At 36.9% G+C, this 13472-nt stretch overlaps 1 protein-coding gene across 1 annotated transcript in view; it reads right to left on the bottom strand.

Moving 5' to 3' along the window:
• Positions 1-13472, bottom strand: part of LOC136824773 (la-related protein 1B-like) — a 40569-nt gene continuing 27097 nt past the window's right edge. The window contains exons 12-20 of the mRNA XM_067080744.1: positions 11455-11534; positions 10853-11072; positions 4971-5393; positions 4725-4825; positions 4174-4373; positions 2671-2758; positions 2265-2431; positions 1851-1981; positions 1-1227 (exon numbers count right to left, since the gene is read on the bottom strand). Coding sequence (XP_066936845.1) covers positions 862-1227; positions 1851-1981; positions 2265-2431; positions 2671-2758; positions 4174-4373; positions 4725-4825; positions 4971-5393; positions 10853-11072; positions 11455-11534 — 1776 coding nt within the window. The 3' untranslated portion in view covers positions 1-861. The remainder of the gene's footprint in view (positions 1228-1850; positions 1982-2264; positions 2432-2670; positions 2759-4173; positions 4374-4724; positions 4826-4970; positions 5394-10852; positions 11073-11454; positions 11535-13472) is intronic.

Genomic DNA, 13472 nt, shown 5'->3' on the forward strand with positions numbered 1-13472 from the left:
TAAATTTTAAAAAAATTATTTCTTTTTTTTGCATTTTGTATAAAACATACACCATCTATTATATTGACTATGATCATAAGCAGATAAAATAATATAAAAGAACTCAAAATAAAAGCTACTATCTTACACACGCACAAATAACCACATTTCCAAGTGATGTTTGAAACCTGCCAGCCAATCATCTTCTATATGTAAGACAAACGCAACAAAAATAATAATAAAAAGCTGTCCGAAAAAGAAACTAAACAAATATAGTAAGCTCCAAACGCGAAGTTGACGTTTGACACTTCAATAATAATTTTATGATAAAACATTAAAAAGCATACAATAATAAATTTTTGGTACTAATATTATACAAATGGTTATATAATTCTGCTGTTCAAATTGACGGATAGAACCCAATCACGTATAGTAAAAGAAATTTTTTTTCTAAAGAAAACATAAAAGCAACACCGTAGCAGGTTCCCAATTCATGAATTACCATCGTACTAATAAAGAAATAATAATTGAATACGTATTTGATATCATTTGGTATTTCTTTATGCGCCGGTACCTCAAGTTCGGGATAGACTTATCTAGACAGAATCGGTTTTAAAAAGATCCCTTACAAAATCTTTTGAGAAGCATAGAATATCTATTGTTAACTGGAACTATTGTACCTTGGTACCATTCTTTTAAGAAAAAAGGTGAATTACTTAATTGATGCAAAACAGACATTGACGGGGACATTTTAAAGGTCCTCGCCAGGGACACAACATATATCATCTCATCAAAACCCTCAAAATTGTTCCTTCTTTCAATAAGTTAGAATTAGAAACCAACTCTTGTTCTCGTCAAAGTATCGATCAATCCAATTGAAGGTTATTGAGCAGTAATTTGTTCCTTCGGTATTTCATTCTTATTATTGTTCGTTACGCTGTCTTGAGCCGAGCATTTCTCTTCTTTACTAATCTTAGATGTAGAAGTCTTATTATGTTTGGTATGATTATTCGTCTTCTTTTCGTCTCTAGGTCTGTTTTCATTGGACTTGTCTTTACGATGGTCGTGTTTTCCTTCATTACTCTGTCGTTTTTCGTTCCTATGTTTCCCTCCTCGTTTATCGTCCCGTGACTTGTCACCAGATTTCTTATCGTCCTTTTTGCTATCTTCCTTCTTATTTCGAGTAGTTTCCGCTGTTACGTTTTCGCTAGGTTTTGATGGTTGCTTTTCGCGTTGTATTCTAGCAGCCTAAAGAGAACAGTTTTTTTAGATTTTGAACCGAAAGTTAAATTTCGCACTACCTGTTTTATTTTACTTTTAACCCGGGGGGGGGGCACTGGGTTTGCGGACTGACGGTATGTGCGGGCCAAAAATTGGCTTTTAAAATTGCACCCTTACAGTGCAGCAAAAATCAGTGAAAATCATACCCTTAGAGTGCATTTTCCCCCAAATTTTCGATCCCTTTCGTGCAAAAAATGGTCAAAATTCTAGCATTTTTGGTCAAAATATCTAGATTTTTCAAGAATTTTCTGAAATTTCTACCCTTACAGTGCATCTCTAGTTTTTCCGACCCTTACAGTGCATTTGAGGTGCCTTGAAAAAGACACCCTTAGTGCCCGCACATACCCGTCGGTCCTTTTGCCCAGCTGCCCCCCCGGGACTTTTAACAAAAAGTTCAAAAGCGACCACAACAAAACTGAGCCTCTAGATGAGTCTACTGAAGACATTTTCGGGGAATCAGATAAAATTTAGTTTTTAAGATTTATTGATGGACCTAAGGGATAAAAGGGATGCATTTGCGCTATCATCTTAGAGCCCTGAAAAGTAGACAGTCGGTATGGGAATACCCACGAAGCAAAATAATTCCATACCTCTCTGCGGAAATCATCAACGTGGCTAAAAGGCTCCAGTACTTTGTCGACTTTCGAAGAAACATCGAAATGCGTTTTTCCTTTATAATACTTCAAAAACGCCCAAAACTTCTCTAACCCATATAAGTTACCTACATGATAGAAATGAAAAATGATTCAGTGTAAATTTGTACAGTTCTCGCGATAACAGAATTTATGACACACAGTGCACCCTCACTAACTTCTATTATTCGAAACCTTTTATCGAAGTTTACAAGAATTTCTGCCAAACACCAAAGTAATAGACCTCGCGAAAGACCACAGACACATCTAACAGAAAGAAAACGCTATGGAACGTTTCTTTTAAAGCAGCGCCTTTTTTGAAATCGAATACAAATGAATAAACAGGACAGGAAAAGTTGTTGAAAAAATTACCATTTTCATAATCTCGTAATACTTCTTCTTCGAAATCTCTAAAGAGATCTTTTTTGAATCTTTTCTCTAGACCATAACTGTAATATCGAAACAAACATTCGATTCCGTATCGATAGCCAGCAGACGCATCCTCAACAGCAAGCTGCTTGAATTCGTTATACATTTTCCTTAAAATCGATGAAACACACATTAAAGTATTGACAATCGGTTTTCAGGATAACTATCTGAAGGTCGGGGGCGATACCTGTCCAGGTATGAAGAACTACATTATCAATTATTTTGATAGTTCAATGAGAGAGCTAACCATTATGCTGGCTTTCAAAAGAAAGCTACAGTGGTATCATTATCTTGCAAGGATTTGACGTTTTACGTAAATTCAAATGTTTCTGTATTTAAGAGGACTTACTTGTTAAAGTGTGCTCTTAAAAAGAAAGACCAAAATCGGAAGAGTGTATTCATCTCCTGCGACTGCCCAACGCCAACTTTTTTACGTTCTACAAAAGAGAAGAAAGTAGTAAGGGGTGACGCTTTCAAGGTTACTGAAAAAAACAATTATTAATATTCACAAAACATTTGTTAAAGCTTATAACCCCACTATAGTACTGTTTATCGGGTGCACGGCGAAAAGGAAACAAACATTAGTGCACACTTAAAGCGAACGGATTTTAAGATATTTATCAAAAAGAAGACGCACTTCCAGCTGTTTTTTATCATGGCGTTGCTGTATTCAGAAAGACAAAGACTCTTACTAGATTCTCTGAAAATAAGGCAAACTTGTGGTTCACGATAAAATCGCTGAGTTTCTGACTGAAAGGTTTTATTTTTGCATAAGTGTCCCCGTTTCATATCAGACACATATTTAATATCAGGACAGTGTCTGCCTATTGTTATATTATGCTGAAATAAGCAAAAAATCTTTTTATTTCCCTCTTTCTGACCAATCTTGTTCCACATCTGTAAATCCATAGTGAAAAAGCTTGTGAATTAAAATTGATGAGTAAGCAAACTATATCACTCTTATTTAAAAACAAAACTTTAAAACGGTCATCAATAAAAAATTGAAAGAGAATACAAAATTTTAAATAATTTTGACATTCCTCCTGAGATGCCTAATTCAGATTCTCAGTATTCGATTTACGGCTAATAAACCATTTTCATGCAAAAGTTCGTCATAATTTTTCATTTCTTTAGAAATAACATAATGGGTCCATTTTTGACGTTTTTGAGTTCTTTATAGAAGGTAAATTTATATTCCTTTGACCATTTTCTTCTTGTTAACTTGACTAAATTTGAAAAAGTACCCAACCAAAATTTTGACTTTTATATAATCTTATTAGCAACTTGTAAACCAAATTTTACGGTCATGTCGGCATATCATAAAATCCAGCTAGAACCCTGTAAAATCCCAAAATCTTAAAATTAATACGTTTAATGTAATTATCTACTAAAAAGTTAAGAATTTTTTTAACGTCAATCTTATTGGTATATATTAATCATATTATATTCTATCTAACTTTCAGAAAATCAAAACAGAATTGAAAAATCTTTATTTGTTCACTTTCAGTTGCGATTTTAGTAGAGGGTACTTTTTCACTGGTCAGCGGTAGATGCGAATTTTTATGATGACGTCATTACATTTATGATGACGTCATCAATTTAAATTATTTTCTAGGAATTCCTTTTATGGTTGAGAACTTTTCTGCCAAGTTTTAAGTCAGTAGCACCTCCCGAAAAGCTTGATAATAATAGGGTTAAGGAATCTCATGCAACATGCCGTTGGGTGGCATTTTGCCGCTGAATCAGAAAATATCACATATCTGAAAACGAAGCTAATAAGTTCCATGTGGAGATTATCTGAAAATTGATGTACAGGACCACCCAAAAAAAGCTAGGGAGAGTGGTTCACTACCTTTTAGACATTTTGCGTGGTATTTGTAATAGACGTGTTGAACAAAGTTGTTTTCTTTTAAAAGAGAATGTGAAGGATGTTCGAAGTGGGGAATCGATGAAGACAAAGAGCCGTAACTGCTAGATGTGCTACCAAGGCTGCTTGACAAAAGGTTTGGAGAGATCGGACCACCCATTCCAGTATCACTACTGCTGCTATTACTATAACGAAAATTTAAATAATATTAATGGTAAATAAAAAAAATACAAGGGCCTGTTTCCGCCGACCACGTTGTCGTGCACGCTCGGTTAAGATTTCCAAGAATATGCGAGTTCTCTAATGCTCGTTCGTACTGTTTTCTCTGCTAAGTATTTTTAGTTTTAAGAGGCGGACACGAGAGGACTTCTAAAGAAATTATTCTTCAATCAATCAATGAAGGGAATAAATATAAAGTGCTCGATCCACCTTTTCGATTGAAATGAAACCTTTCATTTTCGTAATGTTCGCAGACATTTTATTTGAACAGTGTATAATCTCTTTGAAGAAAGGACACGGGAATTTACTTTACTTACTTTCTACTCCTGTACTTCTTGGCCTTTGGACTGAATAACCATCCGACGTGCTGTTCAACAGTTGGATTGTTACCGTATTTTGATTTATGGTACCTTGGAGCCTGTAAAAATGTTAGGTATAGGAATCAGTGAGATTATGAAGGACAAACAGAAAACGTTTTAGCTCAAATGTTGTCATTTTATAGCTTCGCAACTGTACTTAATATGCGAAAAATTGTTATAATTTTATCAGAGGCGGGAGTTTACCTTGTTTTGCAAGTCTTCTTTGACGATTGCAGGGAAGAAACGCGGAATATTTTTCTTTGATTTGTTGCTGCTGGAGCTATCTCTTCCCCTTCTACTACCTGGAGTTCTTTGGTCATTTGAGGGGACTGACTTGGCTTTAGTCATAGATTCGGTTCTTAGTTTTGGACGGAACTCAGGAGCATTAACATGGAGTTCGGAGGAACCAAGGATATCTGTTGAAATTTCTTTTACTCTTTCGGATAAGGACGCATGTGTGTGCTCGTTCTTCTCGGGAGTTTTCGGTACGCGTGCTTTGTTTGATTTGGGTGGCATGACAATTTGATCAGCCTCTGAGTCAGACGAATCGTAAACTTGTCTTTTTAATTCATGAAAATCTTTTTCACTGATCATGCCAACATTCCCGATGGAGCTGGAGAGCTCAACCTAACAAAAAAAACAATGCAATGACAAGAGGCACTTGAACAAGAAAAAACTTTACATAAACAACATTTTTGTTAAGTTTGAATTCAGAATCAACATTTCTGACGGCGATATAAAACATATCGTAAAAAGTTGATCGAAAAAACTAGTTTCATCTTGCTACCAAAGAAATGGAGACATTCAGATAAGAAAGGTCCAGTACGGTTGGTAGCAATTTACCAAAGTTAGCATCGAATTAAGTAGCTTGATATATCTTGTGTGAGTTTCACTTTCTCATCAACATTTTTGACGGCGATATAAAACATATCGTAAAAAGTTGATCGAAAAAACTAATTTCATCTGGCTACCAAAGAAATGGAGACATTCAGATAAGAAAGGTCCAGTACGGTTGGTAGCGATTTACCAAAGTTAGCATCGAATTAAGTAGTTTGATATATCTTATGTGAGTTTCACTTTCTCATCAACATTTTTGACGGCGATATAAAACATATCGTAAAAAGTTAATCGAAAAAACTAATTTCATCTGGCTACCAAAGAAATGGAGACATTCAGATAAGAAAGGTCCAGTACGGTTGGTAGCAATTTACCAAAGTTAGCATCGAATTTAGTAGTTAGATTTATTTTGTGCGAGTTTCACTTTCCCATCAACATTTTTGACAGCGATATAAAACATATTGTAAAAAGTTTATCGAAAAAACTAGTTTCATCTGGCTACCAAAGAAATGGAGACATTCAGATAAGAAAGGTCCAGTACGGTTGGTAGCAATTTACCAAAGTTAGCATCGAATTTAGTAGTTTGATTTATCTTGTGCGAGTTTCACTTTCTCATCAACATTTTTGACGGCGATATAAAACATATCGTAAAAAGTTGATCGAAAAAACTAGTTTCATCTGGCTACCAAAGAAATGGAGACATTCAGATAAGAAAGGTCCAGTACGGTTGGTAGCAATTTACCAAAGTTAGCATCGAATTTAATAGTTAGATTTATTTTGTGCGAGTTTCACTTTCCTTTCAACATTTTTGACAGCGATATAGAACATATCGTAAAAAGTTGATCGAAAAAACTAGTTTCATCTGGCTACCAAAGAAATGGAGACATTCAGATAAGAAAGGTCCAGTACGGTTGGTAGCGATTTACCAAAGTTAGCATCGAATTTAGTAGTTTGATTTATCTTGTGCGAGTTTCACTTTCTCATCAACATTTTTGACGGCGATATAAAACATATCTTAAAAAGTTAATCGAAAAAACTAATTTCATCTGGGACTACGCAACGGCAAAGATGGCGGACGCAAAACCGTCAATCTGTAACTTACGGTACTGATTTTCCAGAAATTTTAACTCTTTGCTTAGTGAACAGTGCTTAAAAGCAGAAGAAAGTTTACACCAAAGATGGAAGAATTGATGCGGAAACTTTTTCCTGAAAATTACAGTTCAACCGGTGCTGTACAATCAGAATCTTTGGTGGCGAATGTACCCGTTCCTGACCTAGCTACCGTGCCCGTGTACCGTGACTCTCAACCTCCGAAAGAACCACCTAAAGAACCACCGAAAGAACTTCAATACGAATGTAAATGGGGTTGCAAAAGGTCATTTTCAAAGCCATCGGGAAGGTCAAATCACGAAAGAAAATGTCCGCTTAAAAGTCACACTAAAGATCCTGTATCGAAAAAAACTGTTAACCTTAAAGTGACATCACTTAGCCTAAATAAAGAATCGTCGTCAGAACCGATAAATCCGAAAGATTTCCAGCCAAAAGTATGGGGCAATCACACAGTGAATGACATCGATCAGATCCTTTCTGCCGCGTTCAATGAAACCAGTCAATGGCGGAAGAATATCTTCAACGTCCCAAGTGGTGCAGTCGGTAAAAGCTTTGTTGAGGAAATCACTCACTTGATAAATTTATGGAACAATCTGTCACCTTTGTCGAATGTCGCCTTGAAAGCCCTGTCCGTGTTACCATCGCTCCTTTTACAGAAACCATCAAAGACATCGAAATCGAGAGAACATACGAAACATCTACAGCGACGTCTGGATCTTTGGAGAGAAGGCGATTTTGACTCGTTGATCCGCGAAAGCCGAATGCTACAATCAAAATTTTCAAAGTCTGCTGCTGATCGAGTTACATCAATATCGAAACGATTTAGTGATTTGATGTTTCAAGGCAAAGTAAACGCAGCAATCAAACTCTTATCTAACTCAACGAATTCACACGGAATTGTACCAATCAACGATACCACGTTGCAAATTCTTCAGCAAAAGCATCCTAGAGGTCAACCAAAGATTGACGAGCTGATTGTTCAGGGACCATTCAACAAAATCGACCCCACGCTTTTTGAAGCCATCGATGAAGAACTCATAAAAAGTATGGCAGCTAAAACAAAAGGTTCTTCCGGCCCCTCCAAGATCGATGCACAAATGTGGCAACGTATCCTTTTGTCAAAAAACTTCGGTGATCGTTCTAGTGATTTATGCAAGGCGATTGCAAGGATGACGAGAATCATGTGCACTGAACAATGCAACAAAGAATCCGGTAGGGACATGGAGGCGTTCTTATCGTGCACCCTGATACCTTTGGATAAGAACCCCGGCATTCGACCGATCGGCATCGGGGAAGTTCTTAGACGCATCGTTGGAAAGACTGTTACAACATTCCTGAGGAATGAAATACAAGAAGCAGCTGGCAATCTCCAACTGTGCGCTGGTCAGCTGGGTGGATGTGAGGCTGCAGTGCACGCGATGGCAGACATCTACAACGACGAGAACACAGACGGTGTTCTACTGGTCGACGCTTCAAATGCATTTAACAGCATAAATCGTGAAGTTATGATGCACAACATTAACATCCTTTGTCCAACCTTGGCGATGTTTGCTACCAACTGCTATTCAAACCACGTCCGTCTGTTTGCGATTGGAGGAGCAGAGTTGTCGTCTTCTGAAGGTACAACACAAGGAGATCCGATCGCTATGGCTCTCTACGGCATATGTTTGCTTCCCTTGACCGACACCCTCCGAAACGTACCAGATACCAAACAAGTCGCGTACGCTGACGACATCACTGGTGCTGGTAAACTTGTTGCACTACGCAAGTGGTGGGATGACCTAACGCAACTCGGTCCAACTATCGGCTACTACCCAGAACCTTCTAAGTCATGGTTGATAGTAAAACCCGAAATGTATCAAACGGCACTCGACACATTCGAAGGTACGTCTATAAAGATCACAGCAAAGGGGCATAAACATCTCGGTGCTTCTGTTGGGGAAAAAAGCTACAAGAAGGAATTCGTTTCAAATAAAGTCGAAACCTGGGTTAAAGAAATCAAAACTTTGTCAGACATTGCAATAACTCAACCCCAAGCTGCGTATGTCGCCTTCGTTATTGGCTACCGGCAAAAATTCAACTATATCATCCGAACTCTAGACGATATATCAGAATTGCTTCGACCCATCGAAAATGTCATCCGTTTTCACCTCATACCAGCCATATGTGATGGCAGACAGTGCTCCGATATTGAAAGGAAGATCCTCTCGTTTCCGATCAAGATGGGAGGCCTTGGAATCATCAACATCGAGGATGAGGCTAAATTTCAAAACGAAACAAGTCGTTTGGCAACTAAAGTGCTAGTCGAGCGCATCATAACACAATCAAATGAATCAATTGATCCAAGTCAATCGAAAAAGATGTTGAAATCACTAGCCGCTAAACGAATTGGAGAACAAAAACGATCACTCGATCAAATCGTTCAACAACTCCCATCAATCAACCAAAAAGCTTTGGAAATCGCTTCATCTCAAGGTGCTTCCTCGTGGCTGACCACTCTTCCACTGAAAGAAGAGAATTTTGTATTGAATAAACGTGAATTCGCTGACGCACTCCACATGAGGTATGGCTGGGAAATGAAGCGACTGCCCATCAAATGTGCCTGCTCAGCCAACTTCACAATCGACCATGCGCTATCTTGCCATCTTGGCGGCTACGTTATCCATCGACATAACAACGTTCGCGATACTCTGGCAACCATGATGAATGAAGTCTGTCACGACGTGTCGATCGAGCCCCAGCTTATGGATTTGTCTCGTGAACAGGTCGATTTACCACGCTCATCTGTTACTGGGAATGAAGCTAGGGCGGATGTTAGTGCTAATGGATTTTGGCAGCGGTATCAAAGAGCATTTTTTGACGTGAAGGTTTGCAACCTTTTAGCTCCGAGCTATCGCATAAAATCTATTGGCACTACATTCACTTCCCTTGAAAAGCAAAAGAAGAGAGCATATAACGAACGGATTCTTCAAGTTGAGAAAGGGACTTTCACCCCATTAGTATTTGGTGCTACAGGTGGTGTAGCCCGAGAATGCTCAATTTTTATGAGCAGGTTAGCTGATAAAATCTCGGCAAAACAAAAATGCTCGAAAAGTGAGGTTGTGAATGGCATACGACGCAAAATTTCCTTCGTTTTGATCCGATCAGTGGTTGCTTGCCTGAGAGGTGAACGATCGAGTCGTTCGTTTACCCCAGAACAAGCGGCACTGAAGGACTCCAAACTGACGGAAATTTTGACGTCCTTGCATGTTTGAGTGTTGTGGGTTAGACGATTACATAGGCTACTTTTTCGAGGGTTTCTTTTCAGTTTTTCATCATTTTGGTCTTTTCAGGTGTTTCATTGTTCTCTTTTTTTACAATTTATACAAAAGTATGTTTGTTAATATATTTGACTCATGTAGTATATCATTTTGATTAAAAAAGTGTTTCATTTTTTCGTGAAAAAAATTTCATCTGGCTACCAAAGAAATGGAGACATTCAGATAAGAAAGGTCCAGTACGGTTGGTAGCGATTCAAAATTGATAAATTCAGATGTTATCGATGGTTAAGCACTTGTACCCAACAGCCTTTTAAACGATCATGTATCTCCCTATTTTTATATGCGAAGCATCGGGGAGGGCTCAAATTTTCTAACCTGTACCGTGTAACTTTAGATAATCACTCTCTTCCTTTAAAGGCACGCTGTAAACGCTACTTAAAAAAATAAATAAAAAATGCCCCCCCCCTCAAATAAAATGATGTGAAGGTAAACTTAGATCTATGTTAATAATGGTAATTATTCGAAATAATTTTGACCCGTTTTTACATCCCTAAATTGACAAATTTGTATTCAAATAATAGTGAAAAGCAAAGTAAGAGTTACTATTCTACTATTCACCGTATCAAGTGAACTTGGTTAAAAATCATTACATAACCCCACTCCTTTTAAACGCTTCTCCAGAATAATGGTCCTTTCGAAAGACAGTTGTGAATGACATCATCAATAATTACGAAATTTCCGAAGGTTTCAATTCAAAATTCAGCCAAGCTGTTGTAAAATAATATCAAGTCAATCGAAGGTTTTTAAAGAAATTTCGCTCTCAAGCTCAAGGGTTGAAGGGCTGAAGCAAGGGCTAGTACAATATCATGAAGAAAATACCTTTCGATTATAGTAACTTCCATCGTCGTCTTCATCCAACAGATCTTGTTCATAGTAATATAAACCATCGCTGATCATATGCGCCAATTCTTGAGTCATTTTTGTTCGGTTGGTAAAGTTGCCTGTACGGTCATGTTTTTTAGGAGGAGGTGGTGTTTGAGTAACAATCATAATTTTTCCAATCTCAAAGTCATCCAGTTCATCGTCGGAATCGTCAGACCTTAAATAGAAATAGAATAAGAGCATGTTCTCACGAAAGAATCAATATTTTTTTCGGAGAGACTATTATATTAATTTCTCATTCCATGATATTCCTACCTTGTTTATTAGGTTCATAACAGTTACTCCTATTCAACTTAATTTAGGAGAATTGAGGTGCTTTGAGCCGTATGTGCTTTAGTGAAACATCGAGTAATGATTTGAGTCTACATTATTACGAGTTTTAATTCATTTATACCTTGCCCTCTTAAACCAATTGGTCATCTGGTTTGCGAGCATGATAGGGTGATAAAATTACAAATCTATAGTCAAAATTGTTCTAAACTATTAGATTCCTGTCTGTCTCTTTGTGGAAAGAAATGCAATACTGAAAGGCAACTCACCAATCCTCCATATTGGCGGGGGGATTCGTAATATCTTCATCGAATTCAAAGTCGAGTTCCTCTCTTGCATCGACAAGATTCTGCACAAGAAAATTAAATTCATAGTAAAGTTGAAGGCAAATTTTAGTTGGGGACTTATAAGCTTTCTTACAGAAACAAAGACAATTAACAAGAGAGTAAGAAAATCGGGCTCTATCAGAAATTAAATATTACCATTTTATATCACTATGCAAAAAATAAGAAAAAAATAGCAAGCCAATCTCGAGAAATACGCGTTTTCTCTAAATATGGCAAAAGGAAATTTTCCCCAAATAAGGAAATCCGCTCTTTCCGGCCAAAAGACTTTTTCCGGAAAAGACGGCTCAAGCCACTTTTTAGAGAACCTTGCCTTCTATCTTTGTCCAAAAAATTAAAAACTAATAAACTCATTTCACACAAAGTACAAAAACCCCATTTTTAGGGACTTTTTGGCCCAAATTTGCCCAAAAAAATTATTTTATGAAAATCGGGCTCCATCAGATTATAAAAATTACCATTTTACATTACTGTGCAAAAAATTAGAAAAGAATATAAAGCCAATCGCAAGAAATGCCCTTTTCCCTAAAAATGACATAAGGGAATTTCCCCAAATAAGAAAATCTAATTTTTACGGCCAAAAGAAATTTTGCGAAAAAAACTGCTTGAACCGCTTTTTAGAGAACCTTGCCCTCTATCTTGATGCAAAAAATCATTTTTAAGGGCTTTATGGCCAAAATTTGCCCAAAAAAATATTTTTTGAAAATCAGATTATAACAAGCAACATGCTGAATGGACCTACCTAATGATTAACATCAGATGAAAATAAGAAAGAAATGACAATAATTGTACAAAAATTCAGAATGGAAAAATAAAGCTTGTGTGTTGAATAATGTAAAATGGTAAAAAGGAATTTCCCCAAATACGAAAATCACTTAAACCATTCAGGCCCAAAAAACCTTTTAAGCTGTTTTTGGCCCAAATTTGCCCAAAAAGATTTTCCTTAAAAATCTGGCTCCTTCACATTTTGGGCATTGCCATTTTGCATCATTGTGCAAAAAATCAGAAAAAAATTAAGAGTCAACATTGAGAAAAGCTATATTTTCTTATTTGGTTAAAGGGAATTCCCCCAAAATACGAAAATCCATCTTTTAAGGCGAACAAGAATTTTCCAGGAAAAACCAATTCAGCCATTCTTTAGAGAATCTTGCCCTCCATCTTTGTACAAAAAATCAGAAAAAAGTAATGACAGGATTTTGCACAAAGTCCAAAAAACCCTATTTTTAGGCAGTTTTTGGCCCAAATTTGCCCAAATATATTTTTTTTTCGAAAATCGGGCTCCGTCACATTTTAGGCATTGCCATTTTGCATCATTGTGCAAAAAATCACAAAAAAATAATGAGTTAACTTTGAGAAAAGCTATATTTTCTTATTTGGTTAAAGGGAATTTCCCCAAAATACGAAAATCCGTTTTTTAAGGCGAATAAGAATTTTCCGGGAAAAACCACTTCAGCCATTCTTTAGAGAATCTTGCCCTCCATCTTTGAACAAAAAATCAGAAAAAAGTAATGACAGGATTTTGCACAAAGTCCAAAAAACCTATTTTTAGGTAGTTTTTGGTCCAAATTTGCCCAAATAAATTTTTTCTCAAAAATCGGGCTCCGTCACGTTCTGGGCATTGCGATTTTGCATCATAGTGCAAAAAATCAGAACAAACTAATGAGCCAATCCTGAGAAAAGCTGGTAACAGACGGACGGACGAACAGACGAACGAACAGACGAACGAACAGACGAACGGACATGGGTTAATTTATAGAACCTCCACCGGGGTACCCGGAGGTAGGTCCAAAAATTACCATTTTACATTACTGTGCGAAAAATCTGAAAAAAATATAAAGCCAATCGCCAGAAATGCTCTTTTTCCCTAAAAATTATATAAGGGAATTTTCCCAAATAAGAAAAAAAAAATGCTTCAGCCACTTTTTAGAGAACCTTGCCCTCGA

The sequence above is a fragment of the Clytia hemisphaerica genome, unplaced genomic scaffold (genome assembly GCF_902728285.1).
Source record: "Clytia hemisphaerica strain Z4C2 unplaced genomic scaffold, Clytia hemisphaerica genome assembly, whole genome shotgun sequence".
In the NCBI taxonomy this organism is placed as follows: domain Eukaryota; kingdom Metazoa; phylum Cnidaria; class Hydrozoa; order Leptothecata; family Clytiidae; genus Clytia; species Clytia hemisphaerica.